We start from the raw sequence: 24,178 nt of genomic DNA, 5'->3' as shown, positions 1-24,178 counted from the left end.
TCTCTCCCGCATACTGCTTACTCCGGCAGCAGATCATCTGGTATCTCTCCCGCATACTGCTTACTCCGGCAGCAGATCATCTGGTATCTCTCCCGCATACTGCTTACTCCGGCAGCAGATCATCTGGTATCTCTCCCGCATACTGCTTACTCCGGCAGCAGATCATCTCCCAATTCCTCATCGGCAAAGTCCTCCTCCTTCTCCTCCTTCCTCCTCGCTGATGTCCTTGGTCTTTCCATTTGCGGCCCCAGTGGATCCTTGTAACTGACATCTGCAAAGCCACAGCGATTAACAGAATGAGAATGCTTTGTTCCATTCCATCATGGCATTACACTTTCACGACTAGCAATATATCGATACATGGCAATAGCTGCTACTCTAGCATTGAGGTGTCTCTTCAAAACACACATATTAACATTGCATGCACAACTACCGCAATGTAGATAGCATGTTAGCAAGCTTAGAGGTGTGTTCTGGAATCGCATCACTTCGCCCAGACTATTTGTAATTTGATCCAATTTCCACGAATTGTAACCCAACCTTTTACAGTAGGCAGGGCCATTCGAGTTACTCTAGATCTTTTTCTATTTTGAAAATGACCGGGAACTGGGGAACGAATCCAGTAGGTAGGATACATGTGCAAGTGGAAACACTTCTTCTCTAAATCTACTGACACACTAGATGATTTCCACAGAATGTTGCAGCGTCCGGCAACCATTTTAAAATTGTCGTCTAATGTGTCTGCTCCTCCAATGAGAGCTTATTGTTGGCGACTCGACAACATCCGCCATGTTTGATACTATCTCTGGTGATGGTGATAGAAAAAGTGGCTGGTCACTGTCAGGAGTGACAAAAACCATCGAGTGTCTCGATAGCTGGAGGCACGCTCACAAGATCAGCTGGCTTCAAGGTAACTCACCAACATCTAGATGCTTGCTGTACTCGTATGGGCCAGCGCTGGAGAGATCAACCTTTGCCTTCTCTGTGCTGAGGGGCCGCGAGCGGGACGCGTTTCCAGACGCAGACGAACGCTCTGTAAACGCAGCAACAGAATGTCAAAACATTGTTAACGATCGCACCACACACAACAGATCCGTGATTGCTACATACCGAGTAATTTAATCAGTATACAATATGTAATTAGTAGAAATTTGCGGGATATTTCTTTCAGTCATAACGAATAGATATCGATGTTTATAGAGACAGCTATAAATCGATCTCTTTGATAAGAGATAACGTGGAAAACCCACCGCTCTCGGCTGAGCTGATGCGTGAACCGCGACTGCTTCCAGGACGTCTGCCACTGCTGATCCTCTGTAGCGAGTCAAAGGCAACTATTAAAGTTTGACCAACATTACCTTTACACAATGAGTATATGGCTGAGCAGAGACAGCACATCAGCTGTCAAAAGTGCGGCATCAGTAAATATGATGAATTTATCTCGCAATGGAATTATTCACTGCTAGATAATCGCAGTTTTTGTGTAATATCTACAAATAGATGTGTAAAGGCAAACTTTTGATATTTTATAAACATGTAGGACATGAGACATTACACCCTACTGAAGACATATTAAGTCACGAGATGCGCACATTGATACTAAGTGGAATTATTTACTGCTAGATAATAGCAGTTTTTGTTCATTATCTGCAAACCAACGAGTAAAGGCAAACTTAAGATATTTTATAAACATGCAGGTCACAAGAGACCTCACACCCTACTGAAGATATATTAAGTCACTGGATGCGCGCAGTGATACTAAGGCAAGGTGCTGCTTCCATGGTGACCTCACACTTGCCTGATCTCTCAACTCCTTTGCCTTCTCTGCTTTCTTCAGCTTGTTGGCATACTCCTGAGTCTCCTTTAAGCCCATGTCCGTACAGAGTCTGACGAGGAACTTCAGGCCTGAAAACACAATGAGAGCTCTCAGATATCCTATAATAACCAATATTATATATCTACGTATGCACGAATATTCTGCACTTCTCTGTACTGCATCATTGTATCCAGCTTTACCACGCAATAATTGTAAGCACGTGTGTGAACTACTTGTAATCATTAGCAAAGATATTCCACTCCTGGCACCACAAAGAAATCCTGAAACGACACTGCCAGTCAAATGCTAGCTGGAGAGAGGACGCATCATTTACTCACACTCCACATTGTCTGGGAATTTCTTGTGGATCAGCTTGTAGGTGTTGAATGCCTGCTGGTAGTTTCCACTGCGGCGATGACAGCTGGCCACCATCAAACGCCACTTCACCTGGCTGGGTCTGCAATAGTTACATCATATTGCATTCATGCATGCATACTCACACACACACGCACACACAACACACACACACACGCGCACGCACACCCACAGGTGCACGCACGCGCACACCCACAGGTGCACGCACGCGCACGCATACGTACACACACGCACGCACGCACGCACGCAAACACACGCGTACGCACGCACACACAAACATGCATGTGCACGCACACACGAACGCAGGCACGGACACATACGACTAAACTGGTGACCTGTAGATTTCATCCATAAACTTCTGTGAAGGTTGTGGCGGTAATGGAGGGGTGGTGGCAATTGAGAGATTGGAGAAAACTAGTAGCATTGCTACTCACACACAGAATTCCTAGCATTCTACAACTCGCCAATGCATTGTTTCAGCGGCATAAATGCTATGCACAAAGACTGTTCACAGTCACAATCTTGCAGTGAGGTGGCTTGGGGCGAGGTTCCCATTATTGGTCATAGCGGTTTCCCTAACTCGTTACCCTTGCCACAACTCTAGCAACATCTCACTATGTTTGGTTTTATGGTCGCAGTGCACAGTATAACTATTCTGCTGAGACTTACAGCATGGCACGCATGCCAAGTCAACATAAGATAGTAAGGCGTATTTGCCTAGTGTGTAATTGTTTCACTTAAAATTGATCACATTAAAGTAAACAATAATGTTGTGGGTCACATTCCATGGACGCATTGCTGTGCGATACCGATAATTATATAATACGCCATTCATACAAAGTCAAAGTTTTACATTTGTCTAATCATCTAAACGAAGACTAATCATTAGGTAAAAGGTTAAGAAGTGTTAAATGCAGTATTGAGAGCATGTAAAAAAAAAAAAATCATATGCAGCTATCATGTGATATAATAACTACCAAATGAAAACGCACGATGGTAATAACTACCAAATGAAAACGCACGAAAAATCACCCCTCGGTTTACACTGATGGCAAACTTTTTCTAATGATCTAGTAGTGGTTTTTTGTACCACAGAAGATTAAAATATAACAGTCCACAATTACAGCACGTCTGTCTACGAACGTTTTCCACGAAAAGGTCGCGTATTTATTGCAAGTCGTGTGTATAGGTGCTGAGTTTCGCAGCCGCGTCGTGCTAAAGCAAGGTACGAACACGCGCATGCTCGTACTTTCACTGACGACCCCTACATTCCTACAGCTTTCACTCTCGACACAACAATACCCCACGAGGATTCTACCAGACATACACCAGCTGCAGTCCTGTACACCTGTCGACAGCGTCAGAAAACAGCCGCTGTGTGCGCGGTGCGTAAACCCCAAACTCGGTTCGCATCGCGCAACCTGTGGCACGCGCGCGGGGGGGGGAGGACGGAGCAGGTTAACGAGAGGTTAATGAGCTCAACGTCTAATTATAACGAATTCCATCCTGCCCTGCTCGTCTCTACAACCTTCTATACTACCCATGCCGGACAGCGCGACACAATCAGCTACGAACGACACATGTATACGCAGCGCGCGTGACAAAGCGTGTGACAGAGCGCATCACGTTGTGAAGGTTGCGATGTGAAGGTCACCACGTCTGGTCACTATACAACTAATGCCATGGATCGTCAGCGCGTCACAAACCTTTCGTCGCCTGCATTGCCGCGACACCAAGTCGGTCATTGCTTGGACACCGAGTCCAAGAAAAGACAAGGCGTTTAGCAGCGGACAGCAATAAGTGAAAGAGACGTCTTGGGGATTACGCTAGATAGACCAACTGTGGAATCAGGGTAAGTCTAGCCATTGAATTATCTCTCGTTAAACGCGATTAATCAAATTGTGACTTTTCACTGGTAATATCAGGTTGTTTCATTCTACCCACTAATAGAATTTTTCGCTACCAAGTTGTATCTGTGGAAATCAAATATTTGCTATAAACTGAAGGAGGAAGACCATACATGTATTTAATCACCAGCGAACCGTTGTCAGAAACAAAATTATTCTAAACATTAACTTTCTCTCTGTAAATAACTCTTTATCCCAGGCCGCACCAGAGTCCTATACACTGCATATGAAAAATTTGACCACGTTTCTGTCAACGGTCTACGAGAAAAAGTTAGATGGATACTAAGACTAATGTTAAGACTAATTTTGTTTCTGACAACGGGCTCCGGTTTGCCAATAAAAGAAGCAGTTTGTCGCTATACTGCAACAGAAGGAATAAGATTACAATCATTGCAAATTCAATATGACGCTCGCTGAACCATAATATTGGCTATACTTCGACGCCACAACAATATATGTGATTATTACTTTACAGAGATCAAGCGATACTTTACGAAATTCGTAGGAAGTGACACTATTGACTGCATACACAGAGTGCTCGTACACACGTAGACTGAAAATGCGCACACTCGTGCTACTGGCGACCACCATTCTGGTAAGTGCCCATAACTCAAATTATACACAACAAGGGTTTATTAGAAGCCAACATACAACGAATTCAGCCGTGTACTTTGTATGTCGTGTATTCCATAGACCAGCAAAACTGCAAGATGGACAAGCATGTGGCTGCTTAACATAAGTGGCTAATTGGGCCTCATCTAATCTCTCTTAAGACTTTTACTCATAGAACTATTTAGTAAAACCCTTGATAAATCAGCCAGACAGAAAGAGAGAGGGGGCAAGAAGGGAAGAGAGACAAACAGAGGGAGAGAGAGAGAGAGAGAGTAAGAAAGAGAAGAGATGGGGGAGGGAAGAATAACAAAGGTTTTCCTGAATAATTTCGGCTCCGTATTCAAGATATTTTCTTCCCCAATGTCGTGTTTTAGGTGCTTGTGGACGACACTTCCCATGCCTCATCAGTCATTGGGCAAATACGGACAGCTTATGGTGAAGCAGAGAGCCAATCTGACCTGCAGCTACTGTCTGCCTATGCTAAAGGACCACGAGACACTACTGATCATGAGGACGCACGCACGAGGGGTCCACTCACAGAATCGAACTTTCTTGGCAATCAACAGCTAAGCAATAAGCACAGAGGATACGCAAGACTACAAGAAGCATTGCTCCCGGTAGCAACTCCAGTAGAGACTCTTCCACCTGCCACACAACCTGTTATAACATTACTTCCGATAACAACAGTAGCAGCAACAACATCTCAACGATCAACCGAAACGCACACAAATGCAGCACAAGTTGTCAACCCGCTTGAGTATAACATACTCGTTCAACAAAAGCCAAGTTTCAAACAAAGAGGTTACACCCACCTCCACACAGACGTACCACTAACATCAACAACAGCACCACCACCGCCCCTAACAACAACAGCAGCAGCACTAAATGACGGAGATTCATTGAATTACCACATACTTGTCAACCAGCAACCAAGTTTCAAACATCGGGGCTACACCCACCCTAACCTACCAATACCAAGATCAAAACCAATAGCACTAGCAACAACAGCACCATCAACAACAATACATCCGACAGATTTACCAACATCACCACCAACAGTTTCAGTACCACTTACCGATAGAAATCCATCGAATTACAACATACTCGTCAATCAAAAACCAAGTTTCAAGCATAGGGGCTACACCCACCTTCACACATATGTACCACTAACAGTAACAACTAAAACAACAGTGGGACCACCACTTCAGACAACAGCAGCATCACCACAACCAAATGATAAAAATCCATTAAATTACAACAGACTTGTGAATCAGAAACCAAGTTTCAAGCATAGGGGCTACACCCACCCCCACCCACGTCCAGCACCTTTACCGAAAACAGCACCACCACAATCAACGACAGCTGTTTTGGAAAGTACAACAAGTCCAGCACCACAGTTGAAAAGTCCATCTGAGCCCAACAGCCTCCGTCTACAGCGACCCAGCTTCAAGCACAGAGGTTATTCACACTTATAGACTTAATAGACTTACACAGCAAACAATGCCAGCATCCATGCAGTCTGACACAACGGTCAACCCTGGGACACACGCGCTTGAGAAGTAACGTTACAATCGTTGCATGCCATGTTACATCTACTACATGCTTTGGTTATCACACATTTCTAGATATATAAATGTTTTTATAATATGTCATGTCGTATAGCATAGAATGTTTTTCTGTCATTACTAGCACATCTAGAATTAAGTAGGATAATGCAAGTAGTATGTATAAGCAGTTAGTTTTATGGCAAATACATACAGAGTTATGTTGAATATACATTAAAAAATATGTAATATATATCGTACACAGTATATATATATATGTATAATAAAAAATATTGCACATATGAAACGATTTGCTATGATTTATCATTGATATTAAGCAATTAGACACCTTTTATAAACCTAAAACATGCATCCACAAGTAGATGAAATGTAGAATCATAATGATAATGATGACAAGATGTTGATACATACTGCACTAGGGCCGCCCTCTCAAAGTAATGAATTGCTTTCTCCGGAAATTGCGAGTCAACGAAGTATGCTCCCAGCCACTCGACCACCTCCATGTTCGAAGGCATATACCTATACGACTGCAAAACACACACAATTGTTCATCGTCAGGATTTGTCCAATGCTTATATAGTAGTCATGTGCAAGATATTAATCTGCTATTCACATTGCAATTGCTTCTTCATACCAACGTCACTCTACGGACAAAAGCTAAACGTATAATGATGACTTGTGATGTTATACTGAGCTCAGATGGCACTATAATGATTGGTTTCTCGGATATAGCAGATCTGTGGGTGAAGCTGGGGGAGGCATCAACGATAACACATGCATGCCAACATAGAAGCATGATAATAAATAAGTAATATACCACATACAAATTTCATCGTCTTTCATTTTCGTCATCGTTAGTCCATTACATATTGTGGTCACAGCGATTTTCGATGTAATGAAGGAAGGAATGATACTAACATCATAATGATATTGGTAGGCTTGAGATTTGTCACCGATGTAATCACACAGTTCTCCCATTGTTTTCAGCACGGTTGGATCGCTGGGAACCACTCCTACTAGCTGCATATACCTGATAACACAAACATCATCATACTTAATTGTCCCTGCCACAGTTTGTGATTAATTTCACAATGAATTATAATTGTTTATATACGTTTTTGGAAAAAATAGCTTACCATTCCATGGCTTGGTCTGGATCATCAAGTTGTTCATAGCTGCACCCAAACAGTCAATACCATTTAACAGTTACAAAGGAAAGTAGTCAAACAAAAAGCAGAATGGCTGGATAATTAGACATATGGAGGCCCAGGTAGGCACATGATCGAATCAGTAGATAGATGTACCAACAGATATTTCGATAGATAGATGCATCACTAGTCATGGAAAGATGTAATAACCACCTGACAAGAGCCAATCTTAGTCTGCAATTTGGTATGCAGTACTAAATCTTTTCTAAATAATTATTTTGAACAATCAATTTCAGTTTGTTTAGAATAGCACAATGTGACAACATTTCAAAAGATACAGTTTCGCTATCTGGAACATAACTTCCGGATGGTTGCGTAGGATCGCATGTAGTTTGTAGAAGCAGTCCATGGATTCTTCCTTTCGAGACAGCTTCTTGTACACCAAACCTGAAACGTACATACATCTTACTCTCTGGTGAGAAACAGTGTTCATGCTAGGTAGCAGCACCGCTCAGTGGGCAAAATTGATTTGCAGTGGGCAATATTGGTTTATTTCGTCATGTAACATGCTACTGACCAATTAATATGTGGTAGTTTTCGTAGCCATATAACAATTATAGATATACCACACACACGCACGCACGCACGCACGCACACACATACATATACAAGTTAGGAATGTAATGATACGCCTATAGTCCACAATACGATACTTACTGATACGTATAACGATATGGTACATTACACAAACTATTAAATGAATGTGTGCCTGTGTTTTGGGAAACTTAGTTCTATTTCGTGTAAATAGAATCAGGAGAGTTTATACCTAGGTTGTAGAGAGCCTCCACACAGGATGCCTCATTGTTCAGTGCATCATTGTAGAACTCCAGTGCTTTCTCCACATCACCTTGCATGTACAGCACATTGCCTTTGTTAACCAGAGCTGTGAGCATGGACAAACAGAAAAATACACATCTTATATTCGATTCATAAACAATTGCACGATGTTTTGGTCAAGTACGAAATGATTGGAGTTATTGAAATACATGCCTGCACATGCTCACATGTACACGCACACACACACAGACACATGTATATATATTATATGTAAATATGGAGAAAGACACAGCGAGAATTAGAGAGGGAGAGAAAGACAGAAGAGAGAGAGAAAGAGAAAGAGAAAGAGAAAGAGAGAGAGAGAGAGAGAGAGAGAGAGAGAGAGAGAGAGAAAAGAGAGCGAGTTTCGTAGCCATATAACAATTATAGATATACCACACGCACGCACGCACACATGCGCACGCACACACACACGCACGCACGCACGCACGCACGCACACACACGCACGCACACACGCACACACACACACACACACATACATATACATGTTAGAAATGTAATGATACGCCTATAGTCCACAATACGATACTTACTGATACGTATAACGATATGGTACATTGCACAAACTATTAAATAAAAGTGTGCCTGTGTTTTGGGAAACTTAGTTATTGAAGTACATGCCTGCACATGCTCACATGCACACGCACACACACACAAACACATGTATATATATTATATGTAAATATGGAGAAAGACACGGCGAGAATTAGAGAGAGGGAGAGAAAGAGAGAAGAGAGAGAGAAAGAGAAAGAGAAAGAGAGAGAGAGAGAAAAGAGAGAAAGAGAGAAGAGAGAGAGAAAGAGAAAGAGAGAGAGAGAGAGAGAGAGAAAAGAGAGAAAGAGAGAGAGAGAGAGAGAGAGAGAAATAAAGCATGGCTTACCGCTGGGGTTATAGCGGTCTCCTGTCAGTGCAATTTCAGCATACTTGTCTGCCATTGCATACTCTTTTTGCTGAAAGTACATAATTGTACTCAAATACAGACAACTGGTAAACCAAAATGGATGCTTTCTGTATAAATACCTGCTATATGTTATTAGCTGAACGAAACACCCTCCTCAGAAAGTAGGTTCTTTGCAATAGCAGGAATGTTTTCAACAAAGTAAATTGCTATACTGCTATCGAGACATTAAATCAATTACATCTGAATTATTTATATTTACCTCAAACTTCTATACCAATATACCCACTCCAAGTTCTTCAAGTTTATAGTTACAATTAAATGAGGTAACATTTTTTCTCCTTTTCATTATTGAGAAACAAACGAAAAATGTTATAACATAATTGCCACTATATAATGAAAGAAATTTGACATGGATCATTCATTGAATGATAATTATTAATACATACCAAAAAGTAAAGGAATGATAGATTTGTTGCTGCGTGAACTGCAAGTTTAGAGTCCTTTCTCTCGAAGCCCTTCAATGTATCAACAGCCTTGTTGAAGTCTTTCTGCTTGAGGTAGGCAATGGCTTTGTTGATGTCAAGATTATGTGCCAATTCAGCGTGATTAGATGCCTTAACCTGGTCGGTAAAAGAAGACAAGAACAATGAACAAACTTCCGGCATTAAAGGCAATGAAGACAATGATGCAATATAAATACAATTTGCATATAACAGAGACTTAGTAATTCTTACAATGCAACTGTTTTGCTGGAATACATGTTCTACATTCCAAATATGTTTTCTAGCTGTCCGTGAGAGTGCAGCACTAGTCAATACAGGATGAGCTGAAGACAGTAAAATGTAACAGAAAGCTATCTATGACAAGCTGGCACACATTTAGACTTACTTGTTCCACACACCAGTCATAGCCAGCCGTGAAGTTTACATCAATGCTAGGGCTGATGATCTTAGCTGCTGTGATGACACACCTTTCGGCTTCCAACCTCTTCTGCCTCTCTATCTTCCTCAATGAATCATTCTTTATGGCTTCCAGGATGAGATTCGAGTGTGCATCTTCCTACAGCATGCATCGGGTATGTTGGTTGTCAGATAGATTTAAATTCAAACCGGTATGTAAGGGTCACTTAAGGCAAACACCAAAGGTGTCATTTACAGACACGTAGCCATTTTATAGAAGTACATTCACTTTACTACAACTACCACTGAAATTAAACACGAAGTATAGTCAGACGTATACAGATTATAGCCAGATGTCTGTTATATAGATGTGTCTGCTCAGACAAGTTTGACAGTAGATTGGGGGTGGGGGGGGATGTATGAGATGTTTACCTTCAGGTATGGACAGCACCGGTCCATTGTTATCAGATTGGTCTACCATAGACGGGACAATGACAAGTTAATTCATGACTAAGAACAAGTTTCCGTGTTTAACCATGTTTCCATCTTTACATAATGTAAAAAAAAACAGTGATTTGGAGGACAATATAAGTTTAAGCATGCTTCCACATTCCTCTACAGGTAATTGGAATAAGAATTCTATGCATTCGTGGCTCTGATACTGTAAACACTCACAGAAGGCAGATACTTGTCTTCATCATCCATACTTAGCTCAGTCTGTAACAACTTGAGAAATGCCTTTTTCATTTTGTCTTTATCATTCAGAGCATAATAACAGAGCAGAAGGTTGAATCCTAAAATATAACATTCACATTCTATACTAATATTCAAGATTATACCAGCATTTCAAGCAGTATCATAATGAAGTATGTACTGTCTCTTAACCCGAGATATATGTAATGCTAGAAAACCGAACGATATAATAGAGTAGAATTTTTCAAGGTAAGGCATATGTTGAATACGTTGCCTTTGGCATAATTAGACATGTTAGGGCACCATGACACGTTGGAGCAGCACCAAGGCCAAGTATTCCTTTGAAAGAAGGGTTAACTTATTAAATTAAGATCAGTTATTTTTTAACAACACTTTTTATGTGGGTGAAAAAAGGATAAATACACAACACTTGATTTATGAGAAGGGCACGTGGCTTAGTGCCATGGATATTGGCGCCCAACCACATCTGAATTGCTGTCAGTGCTGAGGGGAAAATTCAAGCCCTGATATAATTACCTAATCAATATTGGAGAGATATTCTAACACAAGCATGCATTATCAGTAGCAAATCTTGCCCAATTTCTTATGACGTAAACGAAGCACTGAGGAAATTTACCTGTTTTGAAGTCTGGTCTCTCACTCATGATGTGCTCAAAAGAAGTTATAGCATCTTGGAACTGCCCCATCTTCACAAACACAATTCCTATGTTCTGCATTATTCGCATCCTAGAAATGCCAATAAGAGGCACCATGTAACATACCCTTCCGTTGAGGCAAGTTATGAATAATAAAAGAAGAAATGAATTAAATGGCCATTAAACAAGCACATGGTACAATACAACTCGAGTCAGTAGTAATGATGTTATATGTATATATATATATATATATGAAAGGGAACTAATGTCAATACAGTATAACGATAACTGTCAGAGTTCTTTCTCTCCGTTAGTATAACTAAATGAACAATATCATAACTGTACATCCCCCCCAGTTCGAGGGGGCAACGCGGCGAACTCAAGAAGAAATCCAGCGGCCGGTCTCAGGTTCATAGAGGCGAGGCTGGCGAATCGCACGGCGAGGGCGCAGTGATGGCGCGGGAGGCGAAGCATCGCTGAGTGGCGGCGGCTGACCATGTGGAGGCGATGCAGGGGCCAGGGTAGGCAGCGATAGAGTGGCTGCTGGGAGATCGTCATCTGTCGGCCTTTCATGTGGCGCTGAAGAACTCGGCGGCGCAACACAAGGCGTGTCCGTGCACGGATCGCGTGGGGCAGCGTATGGAAGGCCAGGACGAGGCAGGGCAGCATCTGGCGGTTTGAGAGCTGGTGGTGCCAGCGACGGCATAGACGGTCCTGCATGGGCCCGTTCCTGGATCTCGGTAGAAGCCGGAACAAATGCTCGAAGGAACTTCCGGTTCCGTGTGGTGAGGCGCCCGGACCCGTCCACTTTCATGCGGTATTGGTCGTGGCCAAGAGCCTCGACGACCGTGCCGGTGCGGTCCCATCGCTTTGGCGAGTTCCCCACTTGATTCTGGATGAAGCACATGTCGCCGTCATGTATGGGACGCAGGGGGCGCACATGCTCATTCAGGCTCTCAGACGACTTCACAAATCTCGCTTGTAGCGCGACCTCCTTCGAGTGCCATGCCTCTTGCCATTCCGGGCGGACAAAAGGGTTCGAGTACTTCTCCAGGCGGTTCACGAAAGAGAATGAGTCACGCAGCTGTTTCCCAAAGACGATCTGGGCCGGTGAAACGTTGCAGTCCGGATCCGGGGTGTTGCGGAGCTGCAGCAGCGCACGTAGCAACCTGTCATTGTCTAACACGCCTGTCGGACCAACATTTGACCGTAGGAGACGCTTTGCTGACTTCACGGCCACCTCCGCCCGCCCATTCGACTGAGGGTGGTGAGCGGATGAGACTCGGTGGCTGATGCCCCAGCGGTAGAGGAAGTCGCGAGTGGCGCTGGCGGTGAATTCCGGCCCTCCGTCGCTGGATAACTCCTCCGGCACCCCAAATGTCGCAAAGAATGTGCGAAGACTTGCAATGAGGCCCATAGCTCCTGCCCGTGGCGATCCCACCGGGGACGCAAAAATTTCGACCCATCCAGAGAGGCGGTCTCCCACCACGAGGTAATGGGGTGTGTGTTGATGGTGGTGTGGTGTGTGTGTGTGTTGTGTTGTGTGTGTTTGGGGGGGAGGGTCAACGTTTAATTTTTACCGAAATTCGAGCCGGATTTGGCACCCGACAACCTCGATCGTCGTGCTTCCACCTTGTGTGTTGCGCCCCCGACGACGCATCCCGATCCAGCGTGGAGTAGCGTGGAGCGTCGCGATACGACGCTATGCTACTCACGTCAGAAAGCAATGTCTGGGTGAGGGTGAGGCGGTCCGAGGATTCGGTCTCGATGTCGTCAGGATTGGGAGGAGGTCGGGATTGCAGTGCGCAGGCGTAAAGTCGCTTCTCCTCTGTCCCGGCACTCTGGCCTTTCTCAGCGCCTGGGAGGTAGCGAGCGGGGAATGGAAGGCAGGATCAGCGGGAGAAAAACGGGTTAGACTTCGAGGCGTTATATTGCACGAGGGTTTCAGTGACTTTGACAGGGAGGGCAAGAGGGAACAAAGCAGGCGGGCTATTACAGTGAGGACTAATTCGAGCAGTGTATGATTCCAACGTGCTTGAACATCAGTGTGCTCACTATATCATGCATAATCGCATTTGTCATGGGACTGAGACTCCTATAATGGTTGCGTGGTCAGAAGAGGAAAGTATACTACATTCAGTTTTTAATTTAGATTCATTATGTAAACATCGATAAGCGACCCATTTTCAGCAACACCTGGGAAATGTTTTTGCGTTTGGAAAGAGAATAAAGATAATACCTGAACAAAGGTCACCAGTGGCTGTTTGCAAACTGACTCTCTTCCACTAATCCATGACTCTCTTTTCCATCTTCTTGATTTTATCTTCCGGACTGCAATGTATGGGCAGACAGTTTATTTAAGCAGCACAAGCAAAAATACAATACAGAGTACGTACATTTGTAGAGCTTCAATTACAATCATATTGCCATAAACTAACACATGCAAAACAAAACATATTACACTTCCACCATTAGGAAAATCGTTTACTTTGTCCTCACTCATCTGAAAACAATCTATTTAAGATACTTAGAAACTAACCTACTTACAGTGGTACATATGATAAGGCGCACTCTCTTACTTTACCTGTCATCCAGTTTCTTCTCAGTGGAGGTGGACCTCTAGATGCAGTTTCTCGGGGGGTCGAAAGGATCCACGCTGTAACTGTATCACATTGTAAAGGTACAAGCCAATTATCAACCACTTTCTTGCCAATTCTCTTCACACAATATATTCACATACATGCAATCATAGGTTCACAATCAATGACAATACAGACTTCTCTATTATAAACTCTGAAGTGACTACCATTGAACTTTTCAAGTAAAAAAAGCTTACTCACACTAATCCAAGGAATCAGTTTAGATAACCTAAATCTCACATCACTGACGAATGGCTGGTTAGCTACTCAAGTTTGGCTACTTACAATCACCTACTCTCAAACTTATATTAACACGGCAAACTTTAAAGCACAGGATAGCAGTCTATAAAGAGCACATTCATAATTTTTCTTCGAATCACCCTGACATAAACGGTATGACTCTTACACCAACATCTAGTCCCCGATACAGCCGGAGATACGTACGCGTGTTCCTATTTCCCGCAGACGTAAAACCGACGGCGCGGACAGCCGTCATGGGTCTCACTCCCTCAGCAGATCCCTGCCTAGTGCGTCCCAGCGAGCTCGTCATGCCCGTACGAGTCTCTGCAGAGGTTTGTCAAAGAACAGGGTTAAGTCACTGCTGTTTTACGGTGGACACATACTATGCAAACGTTCGTGATTAACAACACAATCATTATTAATAGTGAGTATACATTATAGTTTCACGTTTAAACAATTTTACCCTATAATCATGAATTTTGATCCTGTGCAATCTAAATTATACAATTATGCCCAATCACAGATCCAAATACACAACAGTATATAATGAAAGGCAAGTAATTACTGTCCATAGATTACATATAATAGGCTCCATGTGCATGCAAGTGTTTGCAGTTTTATAAAAATTTCTGAGTGTAAGCTTCACGAATCTATTTACAGGACATGGGATGTGCACACTAATAAATGTTAACAATAAACGTTTGATAATAACGACTAGTAATATAACAACAAAACTAGTAATACCAACCCTGCACTTGTCCCGAGTCTTCCTGATCCAGTCCTCACTGATGCCATCTAAACACAAGATACAGGGTGCACACCGCCATTGTCAAATTTAACATTGCATTGTGAAAATGTTCCAGTATTTACTGATAAGTATATCCTGTATATACAGGGATGAGATTGGATAATTTAATTTGCAGCTGAAATTTTAATTAGCAAACAGAGGGCGGCAATGCGAAGATCGTTAGGTGATCGCCACTGCTAGGGGGTCCGGGGCATGCTCCCCGGAATTTTTTTAAAAGAATGGTCAATTTGGTGGCATTCTAAGCTATTCTGAACACATTTATAGAGACTCTTGAATCACCTTTTCATATGTTGTCAAAAGGAAGCAAACAAACTAAATAGGAAATGCAGGGCCGGCTGCGAAATAGGGCAAATTATATATATAACATGTCTTAGACATAAAGGTCGTTCACACTGGCTGCGAATTAGCGGGCTGGCAAACCCGGTTTTTGTAGCTCGCTCGAAAAACCTGAGGCTTTTTACAAGTCGTGAACGCAATAGCTCACTAAATCGCCGCCTCCAAATAGCCCGCCTCCTAAAAGGGCGGACACACAGGCGATGCCAGGGCGATTGCCATCGCGCGATCGCCATCGGCCGATGCAATCGGGCGTGCCATCAGGCCGAATGGCATCGGCGCAGTCTGTGGAACATCACCAGGCAGATGCCATCGGCCGATCATCGGCCGATGACAATCGCGCAGTCGTGACACACAGGGATGCCATCGGCCGATCCATCGGCCGAATTCTTGCGCGCCGCAGTGCCGAGAGAGAGAGAGAGAGAAAGTCATATCATTGAACAACTGTGATGCTGATGATTGTAAAATCGGCTGGCATCGCCGGCTGGCCATCGGGCAGTCGTGGACACACCAGCGAGTGCCGATGCCAGGGCCGATGGCAGGCCGATGCCAGGCCCGAGCCATCGGGCGATAATATCAAAAACGTTTTGATCTGTGCGATGCCAGGGCGATGCAATCGGCCGACGCGCATCGGCCGATGAAATCGGCGGCGATTTGAGTGAGACACACAGGCGATTTTCACAGCTGATGCCATCGCCGATGAAGAATCGGCCGATCATGCGCGAATGGCACTCGGCCTAGGTGTGTCCGGCCTTTAAGGACCACTTCTGATGCTTAATTTGAATCAGCTCACTTATTTGCACCGCGGCGCTAATATTTGGAGCCGCGCCGAATTAGCGCAGATATGCCTGTGTTGAACAACGAACACAATTAGCTCACTATTATCTCCGACTATTAGCGGGCTGAGGCGCGCGGTTTTCTTGTGTAATGAAGCCGCGCCTAATATTCTTTTTCTGTTTCCACCCGCTTCCTTGCATTAGTTTTACTCAGACATAGCTGGCCTTGCTTGCGAGAAGATTAAAATGAAAAAAACACAATGCAATGGAACAATCAGTGCATCTCATGCCACACAACAATGCACGCAGCACATGTAAACCGGCCCCAGGCCAGCATGGTCGTTACGTGATCAGCCTACCTCAGATGTTTGCCCTCTACTGCAGCTCGTGGAACGAGGATTTTCTTTCTGGTACCAAAAACAGATACAGCTGTAATACTCGCTGTCAGCCTATTGTCTACACTCTACAGTCTACAAGTCAGTGTGCTGTTGGAGCTGCGGTATATAATTTAAATTGTTACATTTGTTACCCCGCTGCCCAATTTTCTCAACGAATTAGAAGTTCACAAAATCGACCCCAGAGGACTGTCAAATCCGCGGATTCTTCCGCGATCGCGGAAGAATTCATCCCGTAATACAGCAGTTACCTATAAGTTATATCAAACATCCTGTAATTTGAAATCCATTCATGAGCGTTTTTTCCCCCAAACGGCCATTACTTCCTTTGTCTAATTTTCCCCTCAGAAGAAACCCTGGAGATAAGACATAATGCATAGGGCTACCACACATGTGGTTGATAGGTAAAATGGGTAGAAGCAATAAATGTAAAATATTTGCGCCGGTCGCTCCTGCCTGTTTAGAATACATATACTAACAACTTGGAGGTCGGCGTGCGTCTCCATGGCTTGATTTTCACCGCCTGCTGGAAACCTTCATCGTGCTCTAATTCATTTGTTGGGCCAAGTGCAGGATGGGTTATGAAGTATTGAACCAAGAGTAGAGGTCATCTTCATCATCTGCACAGGTGTACATTCTCCATCGTCTCTTTATAGAGCTGTGCGCCAGTATCAATAACATGGAAAGAGATCAGTAAACATGTTACAATCAAATCATTCAAGTACTGTACGACTGTACTGTGTATGCTATCAATAATCGATTAATTAAACTTGTAAATTTTATTGCCAATACAAGGGCCATACTACTGGCAGATGACAGGTCTATAGTCTCCCTTGACCTGCTTGTTAACCCTGGCTCGTTTAGCCTATTCTGACTAACGCCTAACCCTGGTAGTGGTAAGGTTTAGGGTTAGGGTTAGGGTAGTCAGAAATAGCAAACGACCAGGTCAAACAAGCGTCCAGGCGACATTAGACCCTACGAGCCAATACTAACTTACTAGTACTAGTAAGTACTACAGCCCTGCGTTGCGATGCACAAGTGCATGATTTCACATGAAGTACTGATACTTGATAATGATATATTAATAGTAACACTATTACTAATAGTTAATCTTTAGTATAATTAGTATGCTGTGTGTGTGTGTGTGTGTTGTGTGTGTGTGTGTGTGTGTGTGTGTGTGTGTGTTTGTGTGTGGTGTGTGTGTGTGTGTGGTGGTGTGGTGTGTCGTGTGTGTGTGTTGTGTGTGACAGGCACCTTGGGACAGAGTCAGTAAAAAACTGAAAATAAATATGATAATGACCTCACATTCACAAATAGGCCTACTACCATACCCTCCTCATTACAGTTCCACTGTTGTGTCACTGTACTATCACTTTCCCTTCATAAAACTAACGCGAACGCTCCGGCACTCGCCGCTGCGTGTTGTGCTGTGTCGCCATGATAATCATATTATATAGTATAGAGAAGGTAGGAAACTCGTTTGCGCAATTTCGACGATCACTTTCTCGATTCTTTCACATTTCACAAATTTAACGGTCCTCTACAACCTCCATCTTGGGGCTCGTTCTTGCCTCTATAGTCCACTGAACAAACTATGTAAAACTAACCGTGGCCGATAAGTCAGCAAGTCTATTAATCTGCACTTCAAAAACACAGAAGTTTCGCGGTTTTGTGCCGATTCAATCAATTGTAGACGATTCACAAAATCCCGATCGCCCGGTAGCGCCCGCCCCGATTGGCTGCAGTGACAACTAAAGGAAAGAACTTAGTTTTCCTTAAATGAAGTTTTTATTTCACTAGAAATTAAGCGACACAACGCTGAACAACCCAGCTTCGACATCCCAACTCGTTTTCGGATTACCCCCCCACGTCCCGAATATCGTGACCGTACGTCTAGCGGTTAAGATTTGACGGACGGACGGACGGACGGCCGGACGGACGGACGATCATGCGATTCTACAAGCTGCATCTGACTTTGTCAGATGAGCTAAAAACCCAACAAAACGTAATCCGAACCAACAGCGACCTGACAGGACTCTCGACTCACTCACTTGTTAACTGCTCAGAATACTATAATCTCCCAGCAACAAAAACGTTGCCCTTTCCCTATCAGCTAGCCATGTACGTGACCAGAAAAACCATTGAGTCATAACATGCCAACTGGTGTGTATAATTTTACATAGCATGGTTCATACAAACATAACACGGCCAGTGCGCAGTGCGGAACAATCGCCACATAGCGGCAAAAGTAAACGCTGGGAAACATTCGACCCAAACGTTTAGCTTTGTAGTCTAAAAGCTTCGAATAAACGTATTCCCAAGCAATTTTTTTTACCTATCACACATATATAGGCAAGTACAAACGTGCAATGTTAAAATAATTCATGTTTGCCTGATTTTGTGTTTGCCGCTTGAAAGTTCGAGGGGAGATACCTTTAAGAATCTAAAATGAAGTGCAGTAAAAGTGTTAACATAAGCACCTGACATCCTTGTGTGATGTGGGAATCTGATCCAATGCCATTCTATAATACTTGATGGCTTTCGGGTAATCTTTCTGTTTGAAATAGATGTTCCCAATGTTGACTTTCAGTCTTCCTGCAATCAAATAAATGTGACATATTCAATTATTCATACTACAGTCTACTGCCTAGTTAAAGCCGCAATATGCGCAACCAAATGCAAATTTCTCCAGTACTAGACTAGCAAATACTTCGTGTCATGCATAATCACACTACCTTTCACTGCATTTTGTCCTCCCATTTCACTGCACGTTGTCTTATAAAAGGCATTTGAAAATACCTCCAATGTTGTTCAAATTCTCGGATTTGTTGACACGTTCGCGTTGCTCTGCCAAGCAACTGTACAGCGGGTGCAACCCGTAGCAACATGTGACGTCACCTAACCGATTCAGGGCTAAATTGTTTGGCAAACAATTCGGCGTTGGCGCCAGATTGCCAGATTTCGCACCTCTTTCTTGTGGGTTTTAAGCAAACGCGCAGTGAAATGGGAGGAACTAGAGTTAATTTTGTCATAAGGTAGTGTGATTGTGCATGACACAAAGTATTTGCTAGTCTAGTACTGGAGAAATTAGCGTTTGGATGCGCATATTGCGGCTTTAATGTAAGACAAACTACAATATTTTTGTGAAAAAAGCATTAGTGACCTCACAACCCAACATATGTGTACTACATGGTACCGTACAACTCTACACTTTTTACATAACGTTTACTGTTAACTTGCACACATTTACTGGTGTTTTTTTTTAATTTACCTCACAACACATTTACCATGACTCAAAATTCATTACCCCATCTAAGTAACACATTTCAACATCCAAGTCTGTATAAATCATTTATGGCTGTCTGTAAAATAACGAAGCAGGAAGAATATCACAGGTAGGTAAGCGTGCGGATTCTTTATTTCATACCGGCATTACTAAACATTCTATTCTTGATTATGACGTGAAAGGTACTAAGAGCTTCAGTCCACATTTCGCTGGCCACATACTGGCAGGCAAGATTAAACAGCACCTGCAACACACCATCTAGACATTACATCAGGGGATAAAATTAATGCAAGCACACAATCACATACGTCATTTTACTCTGATTTGACATTAGCAGAAGTCCCTGTGACTTGCTCAAAAGGAATGCACACACCACACAATCCAAAAACAATGAATACAATACTGCTTTTAACGTTTTAAAATCATATTATGGGGCAATGTACAGCAGGTAACATATCAATGCCAAGTTATCATCTACTCCAAAGAATGTAACATACTTACTCTGTATACTTAACCAAGCAACTTAAAAAGCATCTCAAGAGATTTTATCAGAATGCAGAACTCTTGTGCAGAGGAATTTCTTGCAGAAATGTATATTGTCTCCATATATACTTGCACACACGCACGTACGCATGCACACACGCACACACGCACGCACACATGCACAAACGTACACATCACAGCTGCAGACTCACAGTGTACGTCAAATCCAAATTCATGTTACTCTCTTGGTTTGCATTTCCCGTCTGCTCACGTTGCCTCACCAGCTGTCTCTCCTGACGCCCTGCATGTTTTGCCTTCTCTAGACCCTGCAAATCAACATCACTAACACATTCCAAAAGGCTGCCATGCCCCAGCTCTCCCAGCACTGGATCAGGACGTCGTCACGGGCCGAACACCGCGACGGTGAAAGACGACTGGTCGACATTGCAAATCTCAGCGCGTGACTAGAAAACCAGCTCCCGCAAATATGCACACAAAAATGCACTCTATATTTTTTTTCGGAAGGCAACCAGGGCCCCCCTCAGGTGTGTGGTGTGGTGTTGATGGTGGTGTGTGTGTGTGTGTGTTGTGTGTGTGTGTGTTTGGGGGGGAGGGTCAACGTTTAATTTTTACCGAAATTCGAGCCGCGATTTGGCACCCGACAACCTCGATCGTCGTGCTTCCACCTTGTGTGTTGCACCCCCGATGACGCATCCCGATCCAGCGTGGAGTAGCGTGGAGCGTCGCGATACGACGCTAGCTACTCACGTAGAAAGCAATGTCTGGGTGAGGGTGAGGCGGGTCCGAGGATTCGGTCTCGATGTCATCAGGATTGGGAGGAGGTCGGGATTGCAGTGCGCAGGCGTAAAGTCGCTTCTCCTCTGTCCCGGCACTCCTGGCCTTTCTCAGCGCCTGGGAGGTAGCGAGCGGGGAATGGAAGGCAGGATCAGCGGGAGAAAAACGGGTTAGACTTCGAGCGGATATATTGCACGAGGGTTTCAGTGACTTTGACAGGGAGGGGCAAGAGGGAACAAAGCAGGCGGGCTATTACAGTGAGGACTAATTCGAGCAGTGTATGATTCCAACGTGCTTGAACATCAGTGTGCTCACTATATCATGCATAATCGCATTTGTCATGGGACTGAGACTCCTATAATGGTTGCGTGGTCAGAAGAGGAAAGTATACTACATTCAGTTTTTAATTTAGATTCATTATGTAAACATCGATAAGCGACCCATTTTCAGCAACACATGGGAAATGTTTTTGGTTTGGAAAGAGAATAAAGATAATACCTGAACAAGGTCACCAGTGCTGTTTGCAAACTGACTCTCTTCCACTAAATCCATGACTCTCTTTTCCATCTTCTTGATTTTATCTTCCGGACTGCAATGTATGGGCAGACCAGTTTATTTTAGCAGCACAAGCAAAAATACAATACAGAGTATGTACATTTGTAGAGCTTCAATTACAATCATACTTGCCATAAACTAACACATGCAAAACAAAACATATACACTTCCACCATTAGGAAAATCGTTTACTTTGTCCTCACTCATCTGAAAACAATCTTATTTAAGATACTTAGAAACTACACCTACTACAGTGGTACATATGATAAGCGCACTCTCTTACTTTACCTGTCATCCAGTTTCTTCTCAAGTGGAGGTGGACCTCTAGATGCAGTTTCTCCGAGGGGGTCGAAGGATCCACCGGCTGTAACTGTATCACATTGTAAAGGTACAAGCAATTATCAACCACTTTCTTGCCAATTCTCTTCACACAATATATTCACATACATGCAATCATAGGTTCACAATCAATGACAATACAGACTTCTCTATTATAAACTTCTGAAGTGACTAACCATTGAACTTTTCAAGTAAAAAAAGCTTACCTCACACTAATCCAAGGAATCAGTTTAGATAACCTAAATCTCACATCACTGACGAATGGCTGGTTAGCTACTCAAGTTTGGCTACTTACAATCACCTACTCTCAAACTTATATACTAGCGCAAACTTAAAGCACAGATAGCAGTCTATAAAGAGCACATTCATAATTTTTCTTTGAATCACCCTGACATAAAGGTATGACTCTACACCAACATCTAGTCCCGATACAGCCGGAGATACGTACGCGTGTTCCTATTTCCTGCAGACGTAAAACCGACGGCACGGACAGCCGTCATGGGTCTCACTCCCTCAGCAGATCCCTGCCTAGTGCGTCCAAGCGAGCTCGTCATGCCCGTACGAGTCCTCTGCAGAGGTTTGTCAATGAACAGGGTTAGTCACTGCTGTTTTACGGTGGACACATATATGCAAACGTTCGTGATTAACAACACAATCATTATTAATAGTGAGTATACATTATAGTTTCACGTTTACTCAAATTTTATCCCTATATGCAGTGACCTCGTTTTGGTATGCGGCACACCTTCTCCCCAAGATGTGTAAGTATACCAAGTTTGGTAGCGCTAGGTCAATTAGGGGCCGAGTTACAGAGTGGAAGGGAAATATGATCAAGGTAAAAGTAAAGGTCAAATAAAGGTCGTAGTGACCTGGTTTTAGTACGCTGCTCACCTTCTCCCCAAGATGTGTAAGTATACCAAGTTTGGTAGCGCTAGGTCAATTAGGGGCCGAGTTATAGAGCGGAAGAGAAATATGATCAAGGTCAAGGGAAAGGTCAAATAAAGGTCGCAGTAACCTGGTTTTGGTTCGCTGCTCACCTTCTCCCCAAGATGTGTAAGTATACCAAGTTTGGTAGCGCTAGGTCAATTAGTGGCCGAGTTAGAGAGCGGAAGGGAAATATGAACAAGGTCAAGGTAAAGGTCAAATAAAGGTCGCAGTGACCTGGTTTTAGTACTCTGCACACCTTCTCCCCAAGATGTGTAAGTATACCAAGTTTAGTAGCGCTAGGTCAATTAGGGGCCGAATTAGAGAGCGGAAGGGAAATATGATCAAGGTCAAGGTAAAGGTCAAATAATGGTCAAAGTGACCTGGTTTTGGTACTCTGCACACCTTCTCCCCAAGATGTGTAAGTATACCAAGTTTGGTCATGCTAGGTCAATTAGGGGTCGAGTTATAGAGCAGAAGGAAAATTCTCTACGGCGGACCGAGCGGCGGCGGCGGCTGGGGAGACATGAAACCATAGTATCCTTGCCGACTTCGTCGCGGGGAATACAATTATTTGTTGTTATTAAATTGTTGTAAATAAATCATGTAATTATTTGCGTTAATTGGAAAAAAATAGTTAAATGGATAAAGATCCAAGGACGTTTGAGCCGTAATCTTGTGCTGTACCCGTTGGGCTATCAGGGCATATTGGCTTTCCAGATTATGGATGTGCCATGAATATGAGAACAATGTGACATCATTGAGGCAGTTCAGGAATCCATGTTTAACCCTCCTCATGAGGGTCAAAAGGTTATCAGACACTTACTCTTCGCACATCAGTGGAAAGCACATTTAATGGTCCTTTCAATAAAGTGATAAAAATAGTAGGTCAGCACTGAAACAAAAATGTTTTTGACTCTGTCCATTAGGCCATGTCCTCAGAAAATGTCTGATATCTGACCTTTCCCCCACTGCCCTTTGACCTGTGACCTCCAATTTCGGCACAGGTGATGAGTTTCCTGCCCATCAGACTATGCACCAAATATTAAGAGCATAGGTCAAGCCGTTCAGTGCCGCAATTCCGTATTTTCTCCTATACCTTAAGTTAAGGGGGAAATATTCCCTCCATTGACAC

At 43.4% G+C, this 24,178-nt stretch overlaps 2 protein-coding genes across 2 annotated transcripts in view; one reads left to right on the top strand and one right to left on the bottom strand.

The window, feature by feature from the left end:
* Nucleotides 1-30: 30 nt before the first annotated feature.
* Nucleotides 31-24,178, bottom strand: part of LOC106814402 (intraflagellar transport protein 88 homolog) — a gene marked incomplete in the record, with an annotated part of 29,471 nt that continues 5,323 nt past the window's right edge. Inside the window, 21 exon segments of the mRNA XM_014818719.1 lie at nt 31-271; nt 920-1,033; nt 1,251-1,314; nt 1,799-1,905; nt 2,155-2,273; nt 6,687-6,802; nt 7,194-7,305; nt 7,412-7,450; nt 7,762-7,870; nt 8,250-8,366; nt 9,202-9,271; nt 9,669-9,842; nt 10,111-10,281; nt 10,797-10,915; nt 11,452-11,561; nt 19,142-19,256; nt 20,089-20,191; nt 20,643-20,756; nt 21,724-21,814; nt 22,069-22,150; nt 22,568-22,688. Of these exon segments, the coding sequence (XP_014674205.1) occupies nt 147-271; nt 920-1,033; nt 1,251-1,314; nt 1,799-1,905; nt 2,155-2,273; nt 6,687-6,802; nt 7,194-7,305; nt 7,412-7,450; nt 7,762-7,870; nt 8,250-8,366; nt 9,202-9,271; nt 9,669-9,842; nt 10,111-10,281; nt 10,797-10,915; nt 11,452-11,561; nt 19,142-19,256; nt 20,089-20,191; nt 20,643-20,756; nt 21,724-21,814; nt 22,069-22,150; nt 22,568-22,688 (2,292 nt within the window).
* Nucleotides 3,745-6,577, top strand: LOC106814403 (mucin-2-like). The gene is made up of 3 exons (XM_014818720.1): nt 3,745-4,043; nt 4,574-4,693; nt 5,085-6,577. Exons 2-3 carry the CDS (start codon nt 4,658-4,660, stop codon nt 6,183-6,185), a joined length of 1,137 nt encoding a protein of 378 aa, XP_014674206.1. The 5' UTR covers nt 3,745-4,043; nt 4,574-4,657; the 3' UTR covers nt 6,186-6,577.

The sequence above is a fragment of the Priapulus caudatus genome, unplaced genomic scaffold (genome assembly GCF_000485595.1).
Source record: "Priapulus caudatus unplaced genomic scaffold, Priapulus_caudatus-5.0.1 Scaffold919, whole genome shotgun sequence".
Classification (NCBI taxonomy): Eukaryota; Metazoa; Priapulida; class Priapulimorpha; order Priapulimorphida; family Priapulidae; genus Priapulus; species Priapulus caudatus.
Note: the sequence above shows the minus strand (reverse complement) of the source record. Positions and strands in the feature narration are given on the sequence as shown.